This window comes from Mobula hypostoma, chromosome 10 (assembly GCF_963921235.1).
Source record: "Mobula hypostoma chromosome 10, sMobHyp1.1, whole genome shotgun sequence".
In the NCBI taxonomy this organism is placed as follows: domain Eukaryota; kingdom Metazoa; phylum Chordata; class Chondrichthyes; order Myliobatiformes; family Myliobatidae; genus Mobula; species Mobula hypostoma.
Window position 1 is genome coordinate 78,002,709 of NC_086106.1, and position 26,166 is coordinate 78,028,874.

At 39.1% G+C, this 26,166-nt stretch overlaps 2 protein-coding genes across 5 annotated transcripts in view; one reads left to right on the plus strand and one right to left on the minus strand.

Annotated features, from left to right (window-relative positions):
* trmt12 (tRNA methyltransferase 12 homolog) overlaps positions 1–20,909 on the minus strand; it is a 40,701-nt gene extending 19,792 nt beyond the window's left edge. The window contains exons 1-5 of one of the 3 annotated variants that reach the window (XM_063060667.1): positions 20,861–20,909; positions 19,531–19,616; positions 14,508–14,676; positions 13,049–13,247; positions 9,587–9,737 (exon numbers count right to left, since the gene is read on the minus strand). In XM_063060667.1, the coding sequence (XP_062916737.1) occupies positions 9,587–9,737; positions 13,049–13,247; positions 14,508–14,676; positions 19,531–19,586 (575 nt within the window). In that variant the 5' untranslated portion in view covers positions 19,587–19,616; positions 20,861–20,909. Of the gene's footprint in view, positions 1–9,586; positions 9,738–13,048; positions 13,248–14,507; positions 14,677–19,530; positions 19,617–19,755; positions 20,488–20,767; positions 20,835–20,860 lie in introns of those variants that run through there. The other 2 variants (XM_063060669.1, XM_063060666.1) reach the window with 2 other exon arrangements.
* An 11-nt stretch (positions 20,910–20,920) lies between these two features.
* Positions 20,921–26,166, plus strand: part of cstf2 (cleavage stimulation factor, 3' pre-RNA, subunit 2) — an 81,058-nt gene continuing 75,812 nt past the window's right edge. Inside the window, exons 1-2 of one of the 2 annotated variants that reach the window (XM_063060665.1) lie at positions 20,921–21,036; positions 21,994–22,072. In XM_063060665.1, the coding sequence (XP_062916735.1) occupies positions 20,982–21,036; positions 21,994–22,072 (134 nt within the window). In that variant the 5' untranslated portion in view covers positions 20,921–20,981. The remainder of the gene's footprint in view (positions 21,037–21,993; positions 22,073–26,166) is intronic. The other variant, XM_063060664.1, reaches the window with a different exon arrangement.

Below are 26,166 nucleotides of genomic sequence, written 5' to 3' on the forward strand. Positions count from 1 at the left end.
CTTATATTCTAATATACGAACTAATCTAATCCATATGAATATAGAGTAAGGAGTTTGTTAATGTAATTCAATATACTGTATCTGGTATTATATTTTGTCTTTTGTTTTATAATATATATTCTCTTGAACTCTGTATTCCTCTATATATAGAAGTCAAAATCAATAAAAATATTGAAAAAGAGAGACAGATCACTTTCAGTGATAATTCGTATGTGGATTTGGAACGACATGAAGGACAAGATCTATAGCAACTGTTATCTAGTTTTACCATTGTGGAATCTGTGGAATACTTCGTAATTACCTCTTCTCTATGTTTCACCCCGGATTACAAATATCTCTCTCCTATCATTCATTCCGTGGATGAACTGAACTTTCCTACTTTACCATCTCAAGACACTAAGCTTTGTTTCCCCAAGCTTAACTTAGTTTGGGAGCTGTATTACACACACATATATATATATACATAACACTGTTAACATTTGTTCACCTTGGTTAAGTTATAATATTATAAGTAGATACTAATAAAGATAGAGGTTTTAACATTAAAACCCGATCCAGTGCAAAATCTCTTGTCGTTGGTTTATTTCTAAAATGTTACAGTTCGTAATAGTGTAAAAAAAAACTTACCCCTGACATCTCCTCTGTACCTACTTCTAAGCACCTTAAAACTTAGCCCTCTCATGTTAGCCATTTCAGCCCTGGGAAAAAGCCTCTGACTATCCACACCATCAATGCCTCTCATCATCTTATACACCTCTATCAGGTCACCTCTCATCCTCCGTCGCTACAAGGAGAGAAGGCCAAGTTCACTCAACCTATTCTCATAGGGCATGCTCCCCAATACAGGCAACATCCTTGTAAATCTCCTCTGCACCCTTTCTATGGTTTCCACATCCATCCTATAGTGAGGCGACCAGAACTGAGCACATACTCCAAGTGGGGCCCGACCAGGATCCTATATAGCTGTAACATTACCTCTCAGCTCCTAAACTCAATCCCACGACTGATGAAGGTCAATGCACCATATGCTTTCTTAACCACAGAGTCAACCCGCACAGCAACTTTGAGTGTCCTATGGACTCGGACCCCAAGATCCCTCTAATCCTCCACACTGCCAGGAGTCTTACCATTAATACTATATTCTGCCACATATTTGACCTACCAAAATGAATCACTTCATACTTACCTGGGTTGAACTCCATCTGCTATTTCTCAGCTCAGTTTTGCACCCTATCGATGTCCTGGTGTAACCTCTGTCAGCCCTCCACACTATCATGTCGTTTGATTTCACTTTTTAGGAAGTGATAGCATTCAAGCCCTGCCACAACCCCTGAAGCTGAGCATCCTTCAACAATTTTTTTGGTCTGTAATTGCCTCTTTCCCTGTGAGATGGCTTTCTGGAGGTTGAACCTGGACCTCTTGCATTTTACTTGGTCACCAGACCTGAATACCACTTGTCTGGCCCTCAACAGATAGCGGTTCTCTTGGATCATCCAGGTCTTCTGGTTGGGAAAGACTCTGAATGATTCAGTGCCACTTTGCATTAACCCCACATCCTTTGCTTCCAGAATAAACTGAAATCTATTGATCTCTGTTTTAAATTAACTGAGTGCCTGAGTCTACTCTGACCTTTAGGGTAGTTGATCATTAGGGACATGATTATAGAGTCATAGAGCACTACAACTCAGAAGCAGGCCATTCAGCCTACCCAGCCTGTACTGGCCTGGTTTTCTGCCTAGCCCCATTTATCAGCTCCCACATCATAGCACTTCATACCTCTCTCATCATCCTTTTAATGTTACAATTGAACCTGCAACTACCACTTCTGCTGGCAGCTCATTGCACACTCATATCAACCTCTGAGTGAAGTAGTTCCTCCTCAGATACCCCATAAATATTTCACCTTTCACCGTAAACCCCTAGCTCGAGTCTCGCCCAAAATGCATGGAAAAAGCCTGCATGAATTCATTCTTTCTATACCCATCATCATTTTATATGCCTCTGCAAGATTTTCCTTCATTCTCCTGCATTCCAGGGAGCAGATTGGAGTGGATTGTAAAAATTATTAATACTTTTTATTTCCATTCACTACTCGGGGATTACACAGTGCATCTATCTAGTGAGAAGCTGAAAGATATACAAAATCACAATAATTTCTGATTTGTTCTTTTTTTAAATTTTATTTTTATTTGGATAAGGAATTCACAAATATCACGTACTTTTTTCACACATATAACCTTTTCCATTTTCTTATATGTATAAAACTATAATTATTTATACATTCTTAAGTACACATTGAGATGATATAAAAGGAAATTAGACACTTAAATAGATAATTATGTACTGTGGTAATTCTAATCTATTAGGCTAAGTAATGGTATTAGTTGTTAAGAAAAATGGTAATAATAGTTTCCATATAACTCTTCTGGACCATTTCCACTGGTCCAAAATGTTGTATATAAGCCTGTGTAACAACCATTGCAGGTGTTTATATCCTAATTTGTTCATGCTTGCTCCTGCCCGCAGACATAATTATCCAATCCCTATGTACTTATTTACTTAATTTTTTCATTTTTTATCCCTTTCCCAAATCTTTCCCTTTACTTGTGTTAATCCTCTATTTTCCAAAAGAAAACAAAAAAAAAGGGACAGTTAGACTAGGGGTGCTTACGTTAGCAATATTACTGTGTTGATGAGAAGAGCAGTATAAATCATTAGGAGTCATCTAAAGTCTGCTCGCATTGGGGTTATATATTCAATCCATTTATTCCAGATTTGATAAAATTTTTCTTTTTGAATTCTCAGGGAGTAAGTCAACTTTTCCATTTTAAATATTTCCAAGATAATTTCGTGCCAATCTTCTAATGTAGGTGGTATTGGATTTAGCCACTTTCTAGTGATTGATTTCTTACTTGCCGCTAAGAGGGCCTGCAGCAACTTTATATCTTCCTTCTGTTCAAGAAACAATACATGCCCCAAATAGAGCATCTCAAAGTTCAGAGGTATCTGGGACCTAAGTACCTTAACTAATGTTCTATGAATACCTTCCCAATATAGACTTAATTTAGGGCAATCCCAGAAAATATGGAAATGATTTGCCTCCTTGGAGCTGCACCTTCTCCAACACGTCACGTTTGTATCTTTATATTTTTCCTGATATGGGTTCTTGAAGTATCTTATAATATTTTTCCAACAATGTTCTCTCCAAGTCAAAGAATTAGTCAAGGACCATTGAAAGCTGCAGATTTTCCCCCAAGCCTCCTCTGAAAGTATCAACCCCGCTTCTTTCTCCCACTTCTCTTTAATATACAGTGTATTTACATTTTTAGCATGGGAGAGTGCATTACATAATCGAGAAACTGATTTACTAGGTATTGAACTGCAAGCCGAATTCAGAATCTTGAAAAATTCTAATTCTATAGTTGATAGGTCTGTATATCTACAACTCTGGTTAACATAGTTTCGTACTTGAAGGTACCTAAAAAAGTCATTATGTTCTAGGCCATGTTTGTCCTGCAGGATTTGGAAACTTTATAATACTCTTTTGTCTATAAATGAGAGGTAGGTTGTAAGACCTTTCTTTATCCATAGCTCAAATCTTTTATCTCCTCTGTTGGGAAGGAATTCGGTATCATATGCACACCATCTAAAGAGTTTTAACATGTCATTAGTTCCACATGAATTAACCACCTTCTGCCATACTTTTAATGTAAGATTTATCCAACTGTTTTTAAATTTTTCCAATTGGGCCATCAATCCTTTGTCAGCTATTGAGGCCTGTAGAGGAAAACTGTCAACCAATCCAAATTCTATTTCCTTCCATCTAGCCTTATATTCCCTATTACACCAATATAACAGAGGGGTTATCTGTGAGGCATAAAAATAATTTCTCAGGCAAGGAAGAACCATACCTCCTCCTTCCTTCCCTAACTGTAAGGTGTTATATCGAATTCTAGGTTTCTTTCCTTGCCAAATGAAGCGGGAAATCCATTTGTCCCATTCCCTGAATTGATTATCATCCACCTCCACTGGTAAAGTACGGAAAAGATACAATAACCGAGGAAGAATATTCATTTTTATAGTATTTATCCTTGAATTTAAACTTAAAAAGGGGATAAGATTCCATCTATGCATATCTGCTTTTATCTCTGAGATTAATGGCCCATAATTTACCTGTGACAGTGTTGAAAGATCCTTCGGCAGGGTTATTCCTAAATATTTTAATGATTTAGCTTCCCACTTAAGATCGTATGTATCCTGCAATTTTTTGGATGGTGTATAATTTAGGGACATAACCTGCGTTTTCTTTACATTTATTTTATAACCCGATATTTTCCCAAAGTCATCCAACAGTGTAAACAATCCTATAAATGATTTTTCTGGTTCACTCAGATAGACCAAAACATCATCTGCGAATAACGCCACTTTCTGTTCAATCCCTGCCACCTTGATACCTTTTACGATTTCGCTCTGTCTTATTAGTTGGGCAAGCGGTTCAATAAATAGTGCAAAAAGGAGAGGAGAAATTGGGCATCTCTGTCTAGTGCCTCTCTCTAAGATGAAGGAGTCAGAGAGGTCCCCACTTATCTTAATTCGGGCTGTAGGGCTGTCATATTGAGTCTGAATAACTTTAATAAACTTTTCTTGAAAGCCGAATCTTCCTAACACTCTGTATAGGAATGCCCAACTAATCGAATCAAAAGCTTTCTCAGCGTCCAATCCTACTACCATTGTCTCTGTCTCGTTCTTATTAACCTGTTCTAATATGTGCAGAGTTCTCCTTATGTTGTCCTGTGTTTGTCTTTGTTGAATAAATCCAGTCTGGTCTAAGTGGATTAGGCCAGGTAAAAGCTTTTCCAATCTGTGCGCTAATATAGATGTAAATAGTTTGTAATCTAAATTAAGAACACTAATTGGCCGATAATTGCCACATTCTAGTTTATCTTTACCCTCTTTAGGAATAACTGAAATAATCGCTTCTCTCCAGGAAGGTGGAGTTTCTCCTCTCTGCAAGATCCAATTAAAGGTGTTAAGTAGTAATGGGGCTAACTGTGTCTTCAGGGACTTGTACCACTCTGAGGTAAACCCATCAGAACCCGGGGGCTTTCCAGCCTTTAACCTAGAGATGGCCACGTTCAGTTCTTTGACAGTTACTGGTTCAAATAAACTTTCATTTTGTAAATCTGTAAGTTTAGGTAGATCTAAAAAATTCAATACACTGTCTATATAGGGCTCATTGGGGGCCCGGGGTTGGGAGTACAGCTCTCGATAATATGTTTCAAAACTCTCTTGAATTTTCCCTATTGTACTCTCCACAAGCTTTGTCTTTGGATTCTTTATTTTATGAATTGTATTGTCTGCTTGTTGTTTTCGTAATTTATATGCTAATAATCTAGCTGATTTACCTCCTACTTCATAATTCTTTTGTTTCAGGTAAAGAAAATTTCTTTGAGTTTCCAACGTATAAATATCGTCAATTTCACTTTGCAATTTCCTGTTTTCGATTTGAATTACTTTTGTTGCTATCTACAACTTGAAGTTGTTTTAATTTTCCTTGAAGGTCTGCTAATTTTTGTGCATTGATTTTTTTCATGTGAGTGGTAATGGAAATAATTTTCCCTCTCAGTACAGCTTTCAATGTATCCCATAAGATCACTGTGCTGTTTCTCCCGTGTCATTAAGGTCTAGATATTCTTTGATTTCTCCCCTTAATCTCTCCATTACTTTCAGATTATTGAGTATATGTGAGTTTAGTCTCCATAGTGTTTTCCTCATTTTCCTTTCCAGGATTAGAGACATAGAGACTGGGCTATGATCCGACAGATCAATTGTTGCAATATTAGAGTTTTTTATCCTGAGTCTATCTGTATTAAAGATAAAGAAATAGTCTATCCTTGAATAGGCTGAATGAGGGAAAGAGTAATGTGTATAATCTTTACGAGTAGGGTGTAATTCCCTCCAGACATCTATAATTCCCAACTCCTCCATCAATGAATTCATTTTCCGAGTCAGAGGTTTATTCTGAGTAACTATTCTTGAAGAATCTAATACAGGATTTAATCTAATATTAAAATCCCCTCCACAAATTACTACCCCTTGAGAACTGACCATTAGGTCAAAAATATGTCTATAAAATGACCATTCACAACCTGGAGGAGCATAAACATTCAGCAATGTTATTTCTGTACCTTCTATTCTTCCTGTGATATTTACAAACCGTCCTTCTTTGTCTCTAGTCTCTGAAATATGTTCATAATTAAGAGTACTTGATATTAAAGTAGCTACCCCTCTTTTGTGACTCAATTTATATGATGAATAAAATACATGCTTAAAGCCCATTCTTTTTAATTTTCCATGTTCAGATTGGCTCATATGTGTTTCCTGGAGGAAAGCTATTTGTGCCCTCTCTTTTTTCAATTTAGACATAATCTTATTTCTTTTAATTGGATTCAAAACCCCATTAACATTATAGGAAATTATTTTTACCAATTCAGTTTGTGTTTTTCTCTAGTAGAAAAAAAACCTCTCCTTTTCTAACCAAACAGTAAGCAATCCCTTCTCAACAGTAAACCAAGACATATAACCACACCCTAGACATTTTTGAACGTGTAACATCTGAAAATTTTTCCCGACTTCCCACAGTGAGGCCTGAGCACCGACCGGCCTCAGTTCAGAGGGATAACCTCTATCTTCACCCTGTGTTAGAGGGCCCTCAGCAGTTTGAATAATCATAGAGAATTTTCTTCTATTTATGTCTCGACCAAATTGCTATCATTCAAGTTATTCCGCCTAGTTTATTTTCAGTTACCAGTTTTCATTTTACCTTTAAGTCCGATTTACTCTTTTCAGTCATTTCTCTTAATTAATCTGTGTTCTCTGTACATTCGCGTCTGAATATTTGCAGCTTTTCCTTGTAGTTTGACACTCTGGTTCGAGTGGAGCGTCCTCGCCCCACTAACTGCCACGACTTCTGCCGAATCCTCTCCAGTAGCGACTCCGGTTGGGTGATAACTTTAATAGGTAGTCCCCGGTCTGCCAGGTCCGACGTTGCCTCCTCCACCATAGCGTAAGTTTTTGTCCCTTCGTCGTAAAAGACTCTCAGCCGAGCTGGATACAGGGTCTGGAATCTGATGTTTGTTTTCCTTCAGGACTCTCCGTGTTTCCACATATTCCTTCCGTCTGGCATGGTCATGGTCTAAACTGATTTTACAGTTGTTCCACATGAAACCTTTACTTTGCCATGCCCTTTTAAGCACCTCTTCCTTCGTTCTGTAACTGAGAAATCTGACAAGAATTGATCTGGGCTGGGCACCTCCCGGGGGCTGTGGTGCCAACGCGCGGTGAGCCCTTTCTATCTGTAGGTCTTTTGCGGCTGGTATATCAAGGTTCTCTCTAAGCAGCTTCTCCACGAAGGGAATCATCAATCCGGGTTTACCTTCGGTTCCTTCGGGAACTCCGTAGATCCTCACATTTTCCCTTCTCGAGCGGCCTTCTTGATCTATTAGTTTCCACTGGAGCTGGTCTTGTGGCTTCAGCATTTCTGCTATCCCTTCCTCGGCGTTTTGTAGCTTCTCTTCAATTCCAACAATCCTCGCTTCGGCTTCATCTATCCGCAAGTTAGTTTTTACTATTTCTCCTTTAATATCTTCCAGCTGTTTGCTGTTATCTTGTCGGAACTCGCGAATCTCTCCAAGAATCAAAGACAGAGTCACCAATTCCCCCTCATTATCTCCGTCCTGGCTTGCCATGGGGGAGCTAGGCCCGTCGCCTTGCTGCGTCTCTTTATGTTTATCAGCCTTCGGAGTGGACTTTTTAATCTTGTTCTTAGACATCATTCTTGCCCCTTTTATTAATATAGTTATGCAATATTAAGTATTTGTCTAAATTTGATTTTGAGACAGTTTACCTTCTTTTTTGTCGCGAGACCTTTTCCTTACGCCGCCATTCCCTTGATCAATTTCTGATTTGTTCTATGTTAGCTTAGTCTGAGTTCAGCACTTGTGTTCACAATGTCAGTTACTGGGTATTAAATAGGACTACTACATTTGGATATTTTCTGTCCAAATGTCTGTAGTCAATCCTGAATTGTGAGGAGGCCTTTATAAAGTTGAATTTCGTTTTTGCCAAGTTTTGGTGTGGTATTTCATCGATTAACAAAACAAACAAGATCTTAAAATACTTTGCTTCTTCACTCAAAGATTTTTGGTCTAAATCTTCCTTCAACATGTCATTTTCGGTACAGGATCTTATATTTTCAGTGTTGGAGAACCTGCATATTTTGTTGATGTCAAAAGCTAGAGACCTTATGTTTCAGGAAAGGGAGAAGTTTAGAGGGATCTAGTGGAGAAAGTTTCCTCCACTGCATGCACTGCCTGAGTATTTTCACATGCTGCAGTATTTGTAGTTTTGTTAAAGGATTACTCATATTGTATTTTAACCTATAATGTCCGGAAAAATGTCAGCAATTAAAAGTGCAGGTAATGCGTCAAATGTATCAAAAAAAACCACCTTGGATGTAAAACTACAAGAGCTGGAATGACAATGTGTTCATTTGGAGGCCACTGACACTGAGGCAGCGAGATTCCAGTTGATAAAATAACCAGAGCGCTGCAATTTTATGGATGGAATCTTGAAAATCAGGGAGCTTAAAGGAGCTATTTTCTGAGCACAGTTCCTCTGTGAAGAGAGTCATGCTGTATAAAATCTCCTGTTTCAGAAGCATGATCTGTATGAGGAGGAGATGGGCAAGACAATTAACTCTGCAGCAGCCTCTTCCACAAAAGTGAATATAGGCTAAGTTCCCCGATGCTGCTTTGCTGTTTTTGCTACCCTGCACACATTATTTTTTCATTACATTAATGGAATGTAATAATTTTTACTGTTTAGTACATACAGTATGTGTGCTGAAAAAGCACAAGATAAAGACTGGTTACCAAAAGCACATAAATCAGAATCAGGAATGATGGCAATGCCAAACAGCTACTGACTATCCACCTGGGCGGCCGCGATAGTGAGAGCTTACCTTTCTGATGGCTCAATGTACACATTATTGTTTCATGCACAAAATGATTAAAAACATTACATAAAACTACCTTCAGAGTATTTTGTACAAGCTATATATGAAATGTAAATGGAATTTCATGTTTAGTCTTGGGTCTCACCCCTAAGCTTTCTCATTATATTGATGCAAATATTGCAAAATCCAAAAAAATTCCAAAATATGAAATGCTTCCAGCCCCAAGCATTTCGGATCAGGGGTGCTCAACCAGTATTACTATCAACTGACAGCTAGAAGTTAATGTAGCAAAGACCATGCGTGATTCATTATTTGATATTTACTGTCTTTCCATGGATTGGAATTGCTTGAATTAATGGCTTCCTAAAGATACAGCTAACTTTAGAACTCAGAGGAATTGCATGTTATAGGTGACATACAAGAAACTATGGAGTGCCACAGTATCTGAACGCTTTTAATTAAAGGAAGAAATTTATCATATGTGTATTATTGGGAGGAAGTGGTGTTCACGATGTTACATGCAGATTCTTGCATTGTTTGGCATTATAAATCTGATTATTCTGCTCTCACCTGATGCCATTGTCAACGTGCTGGACCCAGGCATTGTCTCCCAGCAATAAAGTAACCTTTGGAGTACGAAAGCCATCAGCAGATATTCTGCCTGTCTTTGCAATGCGTTTTACACCTAGCGCATTAGCAACCACCTGCCACAACTCTGGCTCTGCAATAAACAGAACAATGATAAAACCAACAGCACATAAGAGCTCACTTCAAAGATAAATAAAAATACAACTTAGTATTTTCATATTGCTTAATTAACTTAGCCACCATGATTTTCTAATATAAATATCATAGAACCATAGAACACTAGAGCACAGAAAACAGGCTATTCGGCCCTTCTAGTCTGTACCAAAACATTATTCCGCTAGTCCCATTGACCTGCATCCAGTCGGTAACCCTCCAGACCTCTCCCATCCATGTACCTATCCAATATATTCTTAAAACTTAAGAGTGAGCCCGCATTTACCACATCAGATTGCAGCTTGTTCCACACTCCCACCACCCTCTGAGTGAAGAAGTTCCCCCTAAACATTTCCCCTTTCACCCTAAAGCCAGGTCCTCTCGTATTTATCTCTCCTAATCTAAGTAGAAAGAGTCTATTCACATTTACTCTGTCTATACCCCTCATAATTTTGTAAATCTCTATCAAATCCCCCTCATTCTTCTACGCTCCAAGGAATAAAGTCCTAACCTGTTCAATCTTTCCCTGTAACTCAACTCCTGAAGACCCGGCAACATCCTAGTAAATCTTCTCTGCACTCTCTCAATCTTACTGATATCCTTCCTATAGTTAGGTGGCCAGAACTTTACACAATACTCCAAATTTGGCCTCACCAATGTCTTACACAACCTCACCATAACATCCCAACTCCTACACTCAATACTTTAATTTATGAATGCCAGGATGCCAAAAGCCTTCTTTACAACCCTGTCTACCTGTGACACCACTTTCAGGGAATTAGGTATCTGAACTCCCAGATCCCTTTGTTCCTCCGCACTCCTCAGTGCCCTACCGTTTACTGTGTATGTCCTACCTTGATTTGTCCTTCTAAAATGCAACACTTCACACTTGTCTGCATTAAATTCCATCTGCCACTTTCTGGCCCATTTTTCCAGTTGGTCCAGATCCCTTTGCAAACTTTGAAAGCCTTCCTCGCTGTCCACAATGCCTCCAATCTTAGAGTCATCAGCAAACTTGCTGATCCAATTTATACTGAATAAGAACATAAGAAATAGGAGCAGGAGTCGGCCATCTGGCCCATCGAGCCTGCTCCACCTTTCAAAAAGATCATGGCTGATCTGCCCATGGACTCATCTCCACCTACCTGCCTTTTCCCCAAAACCCTTAATTCCCCTACTATGCAAAAAATCTATCCAACCTTGTCTTAAATGTATTTACTGAGGTAGCCTCCACTGCTTCATTGAGCAGAGAATTCCATATTCTCTATTCTCTGGGGAAAGCAGTTCCTCCTCATCTCCGTCCTAAGTCTACTCCCTCGAATTTTGAGGCTATGTCCCCTAGTTCTAGTCTCATCTACCAGTGGAAGCAATTTTCCTGCCTCTATCTTATCTATCCCTTTCAAGATTTTATATGTTTCTATAAGATCTTCTCTCATTCTTCTGAACTCCAGCGAGTTCATAAAAAGATAGATAAAATAGTGAATTTGAAACTTGACTAAACTTTACCACCTAAATGGACAGCTTGTCATATGAAGAAAGACTGAATAAATTAGATATGTATTTGTGGGAGATGAGAAGAGTGAGGGGCAAGTTAATTGAAACATGTATGATCTTAATGGGTTTTGAGAAGTTGGATCATATTTAGGAAATCCGGAAGCAGGAGTCTCACTTAAAAATTAGGGGTCACCCCCATTTAAAACAGAGATTAGGTGAACTTTTTTTCTCTCAAAAGGTTGGATGTCTTTGAAAGTCTTCCTTAAAGAACAGGAGAAGCACAATCTTTGAATATTTTAAGAGATGGATAGATTCTTTAGAAGCAATAGTATGAAAGGTTATGGTACGTGGGGAGAAGTAAAGAGTAGTAAATGCAATCAGATCAGCCGTGATCTTATTGAGACAGTGGAAAAGACTTGAAGGACTGAATGACTCACTCCTTTAACTAATTCATACAACTTTGTCTAGATCTATTTTCTCATTAAATCACAGCCAAAGATCTAGAACTTAGATTACAGATTGCAGCCTCTATCCTTGTCTCAAAAGTTCATCACAATCAAACTCAATGATCTTGAGTACAAGTATGGTACAGTATTTATAATGTACTTAAAATGAGAAACCAAAGTCTTTTAAACATCCAATATTCAAAGTGAAAAAAAAATTATCAAAGTCTGCATATGTTAACATATATTACCTTGAGATTCATTTACAGGAAAATAAAGAAAAACAATAGAAGTTACAAAAAACTGTACATAGACAAAGACCGACAAACAACAATGAGAAAAAGACAAATTGTGCCCAAAAAAAGTATTGAGAACATGCGTTGTCAAGCCTTGAAAGTGAGTTTGTAGGTTGTGGAATCAGTTCAGACTTGTGTGAGTGAAGTGATCCATGTAGGTTCAGGAACGTGATGACTGTAGGGTAATAAACGTTCCCGAACCTGGTGGTGCAGCTCCTCAGGCTCCTGAACCTCCTGCCCAGTGGTTAAGTAGTGAGAAAATATTATATGTTTATCATTGCTCTTCATAGGAAGAATTTATTTTTACAGGAAATCTTCCTTCCACAATAAATGGGACTTTTATCTTCCATAAGTTTCAACCTTCACACCCCCCCCCCCCAATTTAGGTGCTCCAGAAATAACTAACAAATAGTCGAGAACAACTCTCATGTAGCTCTGACTTCCACTCCCGCAGTGAAGCCCCTGGTGATGTACTTTCCAACTTCTACCATTTTTAGTAAAAACGTGCACATTTAATGTAAAGCATAAACACTTAATTTCTATCAGTGCCAGTTTCTGATTCCTGGAAACATAAAGACTGTAACCTGGTACATGCTAAATCCTTCATTCCACCCTCAATGTATGACATTAATTTTATATGAACATTAATTAGTTAGGTAGTGTTACAATCTTTATGACACACTTTTGCTGATAAATGAAACCATATTCACTAACCCTCTGCATCTTTAATGCTTTCAGCAAACCCTCAAGAGAAGGCATTGAATGCAATGATTTTTGCCGAACTCCTTGAGTTTGCTCATGTAGATCGGATACTGAGTTGATCATTTATTACTTAATTCAGTCATGTTGTTATGGAGGAGAACATGTATACATCTTCCAAAAGGAAAATAATATCAGCAGTTTCCAAGGTTGATTTAAAATGGCATAGGCAGATACAATCTGTAAACTTTTTTTCTCGGGAATGTAACAGAGGGAAAATACATTTGAGTTCACTAAGGACCAAATGTGCAATACAATTCCTAACATTTACGCTGCATTGTTTAAAATTTAAATCTCACCCAAAGTTTTCCAGAGTTCTGTTTGGAATGCATTTTCACTCAGAACAATCATGTCTCCATGCCTCTTCCACACTTGAGGTAGGTCACGTAGCAGTTCTTCACTCCAAAGGACCCCATGTTGCTTCAATAATGCATCGAGCTCTTCTTGCAGCCGTTGGTGGCAAGATTTTACCAATGACTTTTTGGATGCAATTGGGTTCTGAAATGTATATTCGTAAAACAGACATGCATCAAAATTAATTATAGAAGACAAACAAGATATAATTATCATGGGTGAATGGCAGGGAAAGAAGTAGATACTGAAAAAGATCAGTTATTCAATGCAGTGTGCTGATTTGCTGTTCAGTTTGTGCTAGAACTAGTGGCCAAACTTCATTTTGCTTTCTGTTAACTCCATGATGCCCTTTAAATAAACGGTACTTGTTCCACAAGACATTATTTCTTCTTTCTGCTTTGGAAGGCAATAACTATTATCTAGGTTACCGCTCCAGAGGCTTAGGCAACATTCCAATTTCTCATCCACTTCTCTACTCTGAATCCTGGCAATCAATTCCAATGAGCCATTCAACAACTCAGTCAATTACATTACTTATGTCTGAAACTGATCATTTTTTCATTTACTCACACACCCAATTGTTTCATTGTTTCCTACTGGGGTGTTTGACGTAGCAACCCATCAGCAAAGAGAATAATTTCAGGGCTTCACCTGCTATTTCAGTTGAGGTCGGACACAGGAGGAAAGATCCTGATTAAACTGGCCTGTGAAGAACATACGTTCATTATGGAGCTGAGAGCAGCAGCGATGAGCTACTGCAAGTAGATAAAAAGCCATGCTGAGTTCAATGGCATCCCAACACAATCTATGTGAGCAAGAGGTTCAAATTTGGATCTTAACAGTGCAGAAGTTAGTGCTACCATTGCAGTGCTCCAGCACTCTGGGTTCAATCCTGACCCAAGGTTGTTTATGTGGAGTCTGTACATTTTTCATGTGACCATGTAGTTCCCTCCAGATGTTCTGGTTTTGTTCCACATCCCAGACGTGTGCTGGTAAGCGGACTGACTACTGCTGATTTGTAAATTACCAACATAATGTAAGGGTTGGGGGTGGGATGGGGGAATAATTGTTACTGAGCTTATCAGGGAGAATAGGTTACAGGAAAACAAGCATGGGAATGGGACTGCTAGAAATGTTCAGAGAGCTGGGCTATCTGTGTCAGCAGAAAATGTGAGAATGTAAAATGAAAAGAAATACTTTCCAAAGCTGAAACTCAGTAAAAGGTGGGTTACTTTTCATTCTGAATAGATCACATTAATGCTGCTGAATGGATAATTGTAACAGTGAGCAACATGTTTCAAACCACCTGCTTGCAATCACTTTCTGATGATCAGATATTCTAATGTTGTGTGAAAGGTCAAATACCTGTACCGACGTGTGTCCAGTCAAGAAAAGAAATCCTACCTTCATCACGGTAAAAGTGCATGTACTTCCTGGAGCTACAGTCTCACTCAGGTTAAGATGGTGAAGAGGGCTGAGCTTATTGCAAAGCACAGGCAATGCAACTGAACCATCAGGTTGCTTCTGGAGACGACAGGCTGTGTCCAGGAAGCCATTCTTCTCCAAATACTCCCTATACGAGGAAACAGAACAAGATCAAATCACTTTCTCATCAGGAATGAATGAAGGTTGCTGAAAATGAATTGCTAATTTAACAGTATTACTATGCAATATATAAAATGGTTTGTTTAAAAAATGTCTTCTATTATCTAAAAATAAAATCCAGTGTATGTTGATGACAAACATGGTGCAAGAGTGCTGGAAGATCGCTGAAGTGGTACTCTTGTTTAAAAATGTAGAAAAACATAGAATGAACAACTTTTGACCAGTTATTTTGACATAGGCAGACATTAAATTGTTATCAGAAATTGAGGGAGAGGTTATTTATTAGCATTTAACAAAGAACAAGTTAATCAAAGAGAACATGGATTTATTAAGGGAAGATCATGTTCCACTACTCTGATTTTTAGGAGAAAAAAGGAGTGTTAATAAGGATGAACATCTGATGTGTCAACATAGTTTTATCTTGGTGTTTGACAAAGACACAAAAATACACTGTTCAAGAAAGTAATACTCACAAGATTTAAGAGAAAGTAGAATGTTGGACTCCTGGGCACAGGGTAATAGTCAATGATTAATTTGTTGACTAGAGTGGTCTTGTCAGTACTGAAACTTGTTTTTCATATCAATCATTTAGACTTCATTATAAGGGAACCTAATTAAGTAGTTTGCCAACAATACCAAAATGGTGGTGTAGTCATTAGTGAAGAAGAAAATTGTAAGTTACATGAAGATTTCAATGGACTGGTTAGATAGATGAAGAAATAGCAAATTAAATTCAATCCAGTGTGATTACTTATTTGGTAAAGACTGATAAGGCAAGAGAACACACAATAAATAGCACAGTCCTGTGTTGTACGGAGGAATAGAGGAATCCTGATGTTAATACCCACTAGTCTCTGAAGGCAACTGGACATACATTGGTTAAATATGCCTTCCGTATACTTGCCTTTATTAAGCAAGGGATAGAATAGTGGAGGAGAAAAGTGATCAAGTAATTGGTGAAGCATTTGTTAGGCAGGCTGAGAGAGATCAGCTGGTTGAATGTGGACTTCTGGAAGGGGGAGTTGAGGGAACACACACCAGTCCTCATAGAAACATGGAAAACCTACAGCACAATACAGGCCCTTTGGTCCAGGATGCTGTGCCGAACATGTACTTATTTTAGAAATTACCTAGGGTTACCCATAGCCCTCTATTTTTCTAAGCTCCATGTACCTCTTCAGGAATCTCTTAAAAGTCCTGATCGTATCTGCCTTCACCACTGTCGCCGGCAGTGCATTCCACGCACTCACCATCCTCTGCGTAAAAAAACTTACCCCGATACCTCCTCTGTACCTACTTCTAAGCACCTTAAAACTGTACCCTCTCGTGTTAGCCATTTCAGCCCTGGGAAAAAGCCTCTGACTATCCACACAATCAATGCCTCTCACCATCTTATACACCTCTACCAGGTCACCTCTCATCCTCCGTCACTCCAATGAGAAAAGGCCAAGTTCACTCAACCTATTCTTATAAGGCATGCTCCCCAATCCAGGCAACATCCTTGTAAATCTCCTCTGCACCCTTTCTATGGTTTCCACAACCTTCCTGTAGTTAGGTATCCAGATCTGAGCACAGTAATCCAAGTGGGGTCTGACCAGGGTCCTATAAAGCCGTAACATTACTTCTCGGCTCTTGAACTCAATCCTGCTGTTGATGAAGGCCAATGCATGATATGCCTTCTTAACCACACAGTTAACCTGCTCAGCAGCTTTGAGTGTCCTATGGACTCGGACCCCAAGACCCCTCCGATCGTCCACACTGCCAGGAGTTTTAACCATTAATACTATATTCTGCCATCATTTTTGACCTACCAAAATGAACCACCTTACACTTATCTGGGTTGAACTCCATCTGCCACTTCTCAGCCCAGTTTTGCATCCTATCAATGTCCCACTGTAACCTCTGACAGCCCTCCACACTATCCACAACACCCCCAACCTTTGTGTCATCAGCAAACTTATTAACCCATCCCTTCACTTACTCACCAGGTTATTTATAAAAATCACGAAGAGAAGGGGTCCCAGAACAGATCCCTGAGGCATTCCACAGGTCACCGGCCTCCATGCAGAATATGACCAGTCTATAACCACTCTTTGCCTTCTGTGGACAAGCCAGTTCTGCATCCACAAAGCAAGGTCCCCTTGGATCCCATGCCTCTCTACTTTCTCAATAAGCCTTGCATGGGGTACCTTATCAAATGCCTTGCTGAAATCCATATACACTACATCTACTGTTCTACCTTCATCAATGTGTTTAATCACATCGTCAAATAATTCAATCAGGCTCATAAGGCACGACCTGCCCTTGACAAACCTATGCTGACTATTCCTAATCATATTATGCCTCTCCAAATGTTAATAAATCCTGCCTCTCAGGATCTTCTCCATCAACTTACCAACCACTGAAGTAAGACTCACTGGCCTATAATTTCCTGGGCTATCCCTACTCCCTTTCTTGAATAAGGGAACAACGTCTGCAACTCTCCAATCCTCCGGAACCTCTCCCGTCCCCACTGGTGACGCAAAGATCATCGCTAGAGGCTCAGCAATCTCCTCCCTCACCTCCCATAAGGCCAGCAGTGGAATGGGTGAATGGTTTCAACTTCCTGGGTGTCAACATCTATCCTGGGCCCAGCGTGTTGATGGAATTACAAAGAAAGAACGCCAGCTGCTATAATTCATGAGGAGTTTGAGCAGATATGATACAACAGCAAATATTGTAGTAGCATTCTAACTGGTTGCATCACCGGCGGGTGTGGAGACACTAATGCACATGGTCAGAAAATGCTTCAGAAAGTTGTAAGCTCAGCAATTTCCATGATGGGCACTAGCCTCTCCAATATCAAGGAAATCTTCAAAGACAATGCAGTATCCACGATTAAGGGCACCCGTCATCCAGGACATCTAGTCTTCTCATTGCTACCATCAGGGAGGAAGGACAGGAGCCTGAAGACACAATGTTTAAGGAACAGCTTCTTCTCTTCCACCATCAGATTTCTGAACCATGAACACAGCCTCACTATTTTGCTCTGTTTGCTTATGTATTTTTAATATATTTATTACTGTAACTTGTATCTATTGCACTGTATGGCTGCCTTAAAACAACAAATTTCACAATAAATACGATTTTGATTCTGACTTTTCTAGTCTTGTCCCACATTGTAGGAAGGATGTAGAGGGAATACAGACAGTATTACCAGGGCTGTTAGGAAGAGACAAGGCTGGATTTGTTTTCTTTGGAACAAGGAGATTGAAGGAAGATTTAACTGAAGTATCTGAAACAAAATGAAGTCCAGACAAAGGAAGCAGAAAGGACCCATTTACTTTTGCAACAGATTAGTAACTATACTGCAGCTTTAAGTGAGTTGTTGAAGGATTAGAAGTGAGTCGAAAAGAAAATTGTCTCATTTAACATTTGGAAAATTGGGTTTGGAACTTTTTGACTGAAAAGATGGAGACAAATATCCACACCATGAACAAAAAGAACTAAATGAGAATTCGAAGACCCAGAGCCTGCATGGCTATCGACCAAAGCAGGGAAATGTGATAAGACGTCCATCTTTTGCTGGCATAAGTAGTCTCCTAAACCCCCAAAATTCCATGAAATCTAATACTCAATATAAATAATCTGAACTTTACACTTGTTACATCGATTCAAGATTGCTTCATGTCATTTCCAGTACACATGTGTAAAGGAGAACCAAATACTTGTTCCTCTGGCTCTGATGCAGCACAAAACAACAGTATGATAAAGAACACAATAATCATAAAAAACACAATAAATATAAATACATAAGGTAGCTTACACTCATGGATTGATTGTATATCCATAAAGTGATACGAGGCACAGGAGTGCCTGACAGGAAATAGTAAAGTAACAGTGGAGGGGTGGGTTAGTGGCTAGAAAATAACTGCTTTGGAGTCTGGTTGTCCTGGCGTAGATGCTATGTAGTCTCCTCTCCCTGATGGGTGTGGGACATATGGTCCATGAGCAGGGTGGGTGGCATCCTTCATGATGTTACTGGCCCTTTTCCGGCACCTTTCTGTATATATATGCCCTCATCTATTAAATCAGAACCATCTAATCACCAGTGATAGCCAAGATATAGGAGTAGGATTATTTTTCATTAATGTTACAGACACATGTTTTTCTACCCTTTAGACATTAGCTTAATGAGGTTCCTCTACAGCTGTTTTTATTAGGGGTACATTTTTCTGGCCTATGCTGACGAGAATGAATTTGGGTGCCACATGCCGATGTTGGTGGGAGCAGTAGAGAGCTGGTAGGATGATATTTTGTTGAAACAGTAGAGCTGGTTTTCAGTCTTTGGTGCTTTGTTCCTGTTACTTTAGAGCAGCAGAGTGTCTCATTAGCTCTTTTGAAGAAGCACACTCAAACCAGCAGCAGAGTGTCTTACTAGCTGTTTTGGAAAAGCAATTATTTTAATAATACAGGTCAACCTTCACTAATCCGACTACCTGTAATCCAGTTCCTTCGATAATCTAGCACTGATTATGCTTAATGTGATCCTTCTGTAATTCGGCATTTTCACTAATCCGGCACTCCTCAGGTCCCAATGGTGCTGGATTAGTGAAGGTCGACCTGTACCTAACATTGGACATTTTAAAAAGGCATTTTCAAGGAAAGTATTGAAAAAAATAATAACCCAAAGAAATTTTGTGAGGTATAAAATATTACGCATTATTGAGAAATTCTGTTTGAATTAGCTGTGGAAAATTACAAGTAACAACATCTAAGCAAAACGTTTCTCCTTCCTCTTAATATAACATTACCACACAAATAAATCTGTGCCATGTTTCACCTGTATTGTTGTGCAAACTGGGCCTGAGTCACAATTGCAATTCTTTCAGTCTGCATTGTCTTCCATAACCGCCAATCTTGTATTAACTGAAAAAATATTCAACACTAGATCAGTTAATTATCTTTATTTTTCTTTCAAAAATATATTTTATTCATTAAATCTGCAATGTATAGTATATTATACATTAAAGTTGTTTTCCATTCACAGTATGGTACATTTACTTACAAGATTCACGTTATGCTGGTAAGACATTTCTTTCTTCCACATACATTTCACCAGTAAAAAAAAATCAGGGTTTTAGATACATAATGAATGAGTAATGGTGGGACACGTCAGCCTTGGACAGCAGCCCACCTAAGTGAAGGAAAACTCGGATTTTAAACCACCGCTGTCTTGCGGCCATACTCATACATGGGGAAGGCTTCGGGAGAAAACCTCGAGGAAGAAATGCGGAGCCGGGGTCCCTAAGGCAGTTTGATGCTGTTTACAACTTCACTCTGGCAGTATCTGCGACAACACTGGTGCCAAACTGTATTGGCGCTTACTCTTACTGCATTAGTGATATGGAGAGGGGGAACCCGCTGCATGGGCAACAGCTGTTCTTCAAATCTTCCCGCCCTGGAGAGGACAGTCCACCAGAGATCCTGGGATCGACAGCTGTCTACTACTAATGGCGGGATGTGCTTAAACTGTAGCTTAGCACCATAATGTCCTGAACAGAGCTTCATCAGACTTCAGCGTATTCTTTCGCATGTAATCCTGGATCACAATATCTTACTTTGGTGTATCGAATTTGCTAGTTTGCAATAGTTTATTGCAAAGACCAACCACGCTTTGGGCACACAAGGTGGTACCCTTCAATGAACTGCTAATTTCCCAGCAGCTCTCGATGATCGTCTGGGAACAGCCTATGCGGAATGTGGAGCAGTTAATTGTGGCTGATTGGACTGAACCACAACAAAGGTAATTTCATCTCCTTCCGCAACACTTTCACTAATGTATAATTCAGAACGAGATTACCCTTCAAGTGAATGCGAATAATTACATGTAAAACGGATAGCTCTCATGACGATCTTATTCTGTTTTGACAGGATGGTACTCAGCTTTTAAGTATAAAACAAATATCATAATTATTATTATTTTAAAAGCAGCCTCAATATCAGAACAAAAACAAACTCCAAGCTATTCTCAGCTTTACGACACAAGGTCCATATTCATTTCTGTGCTCTTTGTATACCTTCAAACAATTACTTTTTAAAACTAAAACTGCAATCGATCTTAATGAACACGAGAAAGTCTGCAGATGCTGGAAATCCAAAGAAACACTCACAAAATGCTGGAGGAACTCGATAGACTCGGGTTCTGCTCGGAATCCTGGATTGTGGGACGACCGGAGAGGTGAAAGTGTTGGCTTCCGTTTCGTAGCGGAAGCGGCGCGGAGAGCGGTAGCCATGGCGAACCTGGTGCGGGACCCGGCCATTGACCGGTCCTTGCGCTCTGTGTTTGGTAAGGGCTCGGGCCGATTGGCGGAGCTGTTAATGGAAAGGTTCACTCAGACGTGGCTCGCTGGGAGCTGCGATGTTAGGGCAACATTAGGGCAGTCAAAGCATCGCATGTTTTATCGGGGCTGCGGACTGATGGAGGAACCGTTGAAAACCGTGTGCAGAATGGAGGTGGTCTCGGGCAGGGTACAGCAGAGTGGGAGCGTGGCGCGGCGAGAGATTTAAAAAAATGCAAAATATTTTCCCCCTTGTGCCGGCAGAGGTTGTATTGAGACATAGGAGACTGCATTCAGTCCCGATGCAGGGCCTCGACCTGAAACGTCGGCAATTCCTTTCTCTTACAGATGTTGCCGAACATGCCGTGCTACTCTAGTCGTTCGTTTTTTTTTACTCTTTGCTCGAGATTCTGTTGAGGTGATCTAAAAAGCTTGGGGAAAACAAATAGATGGAAATGTACAATAGATTTACTAACATCCATAGAAAAATGTGGAAAATGAATGGGAAAAAAATTCTTAGGCTTTTGGCAATTGCATGTAACCAAACAGAACACCTGTATTACTTGGCAGATAACAATCAGGATATTATAAAATGAGCCAATTGTCCTTTAACCCAGAAGTACGTGATTGATTGGATTATACAGCCACTGATCCAAGTGGTTTGCTGGCTCCAGGTCAAAAGCTATGGCCCTGGTTACTTTACCTTCACATGTAACTCCACAAGCAGATCAGATCATATTTACAGTGATAGATTTTTGCTGAATTTAACAGAGCAAAATAGCCCTGTTGGAATATTATGCTGCCTCCTAGTTTTTTTTTCCAATAGTTAACTTCGTTAGAGTGGAAATATTGTTTGAAGAAATTAGCTTTTCTGTAACATATAAATAAAGAGAAAGGTGAAATTAAGTGACTAATGACTCGTAATTGAGTTGACATCCTCCTTTCATGATTTTTCTTATTTCCAGTTGGAAATATTCCCTATGAAGCTACAGAAGAACAGTTGAAGGATATTTTCTCTGAAGTTGGTCCAGTGTTGAGTTTCAGGTATCACCTTTGTATACAACATACAATTAGTTGTTGTCACCTTGTGTAACGTACATTGTGTATGCATTTCTTTAGGAAGGAGTAAGTATTCTTAAAAATAGGATCTTAATGATTCATACTCCACAATTTTGCCTTTGAGATCATTTAATTCTACCTTGACTTCCAACAAAACATTGGCATTTGACTTTAAGTTGCAAAATTTAACTAGCAATGGATTTAATAGTTTTGGTAAGTCTCACCCATCTCGTAACAACCCTTTATCGGTTAATAAATCAAGGCATAGAATGTGACAAACCGTTTGTCTAAAACTACGTATTTTTGTACAACACAGTTCTAACGCACATGTTGAGAATCCTAGGGTTGTGTGTTTTGGGACACAAAGTATTGGTTTTGCCATATCTTTTGTTGCCATTGGTTGCAACTTTTAAGTAAAAGATCTTGACGACCTGATGCCTGTATAATGCTATAACAAAGAATATTAATTTATTTTGGGCCCAGAGCTCTGTAGTTAATTTCTAATGTGCTATCACTGAGGCAGAACCTGAATCTTCTGGCAAACAGTATTGCTAATGAAGAGCCAATCATGAAATCTATTGCATACCAGCTAACAAATTGTGTTAACCTGTTTGGTGGTTAAAAAATAAATGGGATATTTTCTGTATTTATTTTAGCACAGTGCAATTATTACTAATGATGACTTACAGGAAGCTGTGATTCCTGCAATTTTGATTTTTGACAGAGACACTGATCACTTTACTCAAGATTTGGTGAAGCCAGAAAGTTTCAGCTGCTACAGTTAAAAGATATTAAAATCTCTTTTTGTAAAGAAACAAGCCTTGAAAGGCCAACCAATGGAAAGATTTTCTCTTGATGAATGCATACACCATATTTGCATTACAAACTTAGTTGCAATTCCTGCCATAATGATATGTTTCATAAACTTTACTAAGTGGGGTGCAGTATGCAAAATATGATTAATCTTTGCAATGAAGGTTATTATCATTGTCACATGTACAATGCTAGAAACTGGCCTTGCATACAGTCCATACAGATAAATTCATTACAACAGTGCATTAAAGTACTACCAGGTAAAATAATAACAGAGTGTAGAATAAAGTGTAACAGTGCAGAGAAAGTGCAGTGCAGGCAGACAGAAAGGTGCAAGGTTACAACATGGTAGGTTGTGAGGTCATGAGTTCCTCTTATGTTAGGAAACTATTCAATAGTCTTACAATAGCAGGATAGAAGCTGTCTTTGAGCTTTGTGGTATGTGCTTTCAGGCCTTTGTATTTTCTGCCCGGTGGGGGGGGGGGGGAAGGAATGTCAGTGGTGGGTGGAATCCTTGATTATACTGGCTGCTCTATTGAGGCAGTGAGAAGTATAGACAGAGTCTGTGGAGGGAATGCTGGTTTCCGTTTGTACCAAGCTGTGTCCCTCACTGCAGATTCTTGCAGTAATGGTCAGAAAGATTACCATATCAAGTTGTGATGTGTCCATAAAGGATATTTTCTATGGTGCATTGATAATTTGTGAAGGTCTAAGGGGACATGCAAGATTATTTCTTTAGCCTTCTGAGGAAGTAGAGGTGCTAGTGAGTTTTCTTGGCTGTAACATGAGCCTGCTTGGTCCAGGACAGGCTTTTAATGATGTTCACTTCTAAGAACTTAAACCTCTCAACCCTGTCAAACTTAGCACCATTGTTGTAAACAGGAGCATGTGCACTGACCCTTTCCGACATCAGTGACCATCTGCTGACATTGAGGGAAAGTTTGTTATCATGACATCATTCCACTCGGCTCTATCTCCTTCCTGTACATTAATTCACCATTGTTTGAGATGTGGCCCACTAAGAAGCCAAAGCAAGTCAGAACATTTTTGTTTATTTTAACATATGTAAGGGGGTTTCGTCTTTTATGTTACTGCTTAGGCTAATTAAAATGGCTTCTTTGTTATACTTGGGAATGCTTCTTTATTATGTTAAACGCTGAGAAAGTTCTTGCGCTAGCAGCTTGTTTTGGGTTAGAGTGTGATAAGAATATATTACGAACCAATTGGGATAGTTGTTATGCTTTTGGTGTATTTGAAGATACTGTATGCGCGGGGTTTTGGGGCAGAAGGCGGGAGAGAGAGACAGAGGATGGACTGGGTGCTGTGATGTCGGCTAACGGGGTCGGATCCCGAGCAGGATGTTCGGTGAGGAGAGGAGACTGAGACGGACTCGTGTGGAGCGTCTGGTCGACCACCATTGTTGGTCCCAGGCGGCCAGTCGGGGTGGTCCGAGGGGTCGCAGGGTGAAGAAGAAGGTCCTGAGCTCCAACTGTTTGTGCATGAAGAGATTGAACTTTGATAAGTGTGGCGCCTTTTATTTCCCTTTTATGTTTTAGTCTCTAATTATATAGTTCCAGTAATATCTATAAACTGTAAATCATTTAATCGTATCTGTTGTATTGTCTGTTATTTGGGCGGGGTGGGGTACATCACACAGCATCCACACAAACTTATTGCCCAGTTTGGCGGGGCCAAGGGCTGTTTCCCTAGACGACAGTGAGCCGAGCGACCCTGAGGCTGGCCAGAGGGGCTACACATAGCTAAATGGGAATGAAATAACATGTATATTTCTTCTTCTGATGTTTTTGTACGTGAAACCTTAAGAATTTAATTCTGATAACCTGAAATGGGGAATTTGTTTGGAGCAGGGGTTCCCAACCTTTTTTATGCCATGGGCCCCAGGTTGAGAACCCCTGGTTTAGAGGTTACCAGACCAAAAAAAAGTTCTCTTCCATTACACCTATTTGGATGGACTATTTTTTTGTCTTTGCAATGCAATGGTCTTTCCTTGCAGCCCACCAAAGACTGAAAATATTTTACAAAACGTGCAACTTTAGGTGAGAAAGTGTTAATTTTCAACTTTGCAAGATGGTGTCATTCTCTCCTCAAAGTCCACGAATGATCAATTCTACGCCCCACTTGTAAGCGTTTGCATTACTTAATAAACTACCACACAACCTACGTTGTCTTCCTGATAAGATGGATGTAAAGCATCATTTAAGAGTTGGGGAGTTCTTTGCCGGTTCATCCTCCTTTTAGTTTTTAATCAGGATTATCTGAATTACATCAATTTTGTATATTGAAATTGATCATTGATCTTGTTTTATTTGTCAGACTTTCTGTGCGTGGACTTGTTACTATATTTGCCTGAATTTTGAGAGGTTTTCTGTCAGAGGTGCATGAATTTCTTTCATAAAGGAATTTATTGAACCATTTGGGTTTTATGTCATTTGTTAACCTTTGTGGTAAAGGGTTCTAGTATTATGCGCACTCACATTTGCACATTTACTCAATTCATTTTCACACAGTACAATACTAGATTTTAATGATTCTAGATTAGTCGTTCCCAGTGATTTTGAATGGAAGTCCAGTCTACCATACATGACCTGCCCCTAATAAACTCCTGATGTCATCAATGGCAATTTCCATTGAGAAGCTTTCTTGCAGATTTTCAGTAACTCAACAAGTTTCTCCACCAGTGTATATATATTTTTATTTTAATTTGTAAAGAAGCTAACTATGTTTATCACCATTGTTAAAGTCTTATCGACCAATTTGAATGGTCACTAGTTGAATGGCCATTGCTCTATATTAGCCCAGTACTGCAACACACTGCCTTGTGTTGTTTATATTTTCAGGGTCAGCAGAGCAGGGAAACAGGGTCCAGTGTTTTTTGACAGATTGGAATTAAATATTCTTAGACGGTTTTGATAAATCTGTTTTCTTTTATAAATATTGAATCAATATTTCAAATTATTTGTACAGTTTAAACATTGGTTACCCTTCAAAGTCTATTACATTCATAATTCATATTAATATTCTTTTTCAATCTTTTTATTAGTTTCACAAAATATAAACATGACAAAGTAGTAATACAAAGTTATTGGGAATACATTGTTATAATTAACATGAGTAATTATAAAACTAAAAAAAAATTAATTGACAAAACTTCCAATCATAAAGGATACCAATGAATAATACAGAACAAAGGGAAATAACTAGACAATAATCATGAAAAAGGAAAAAAATAATAACCCTCCCTCCAA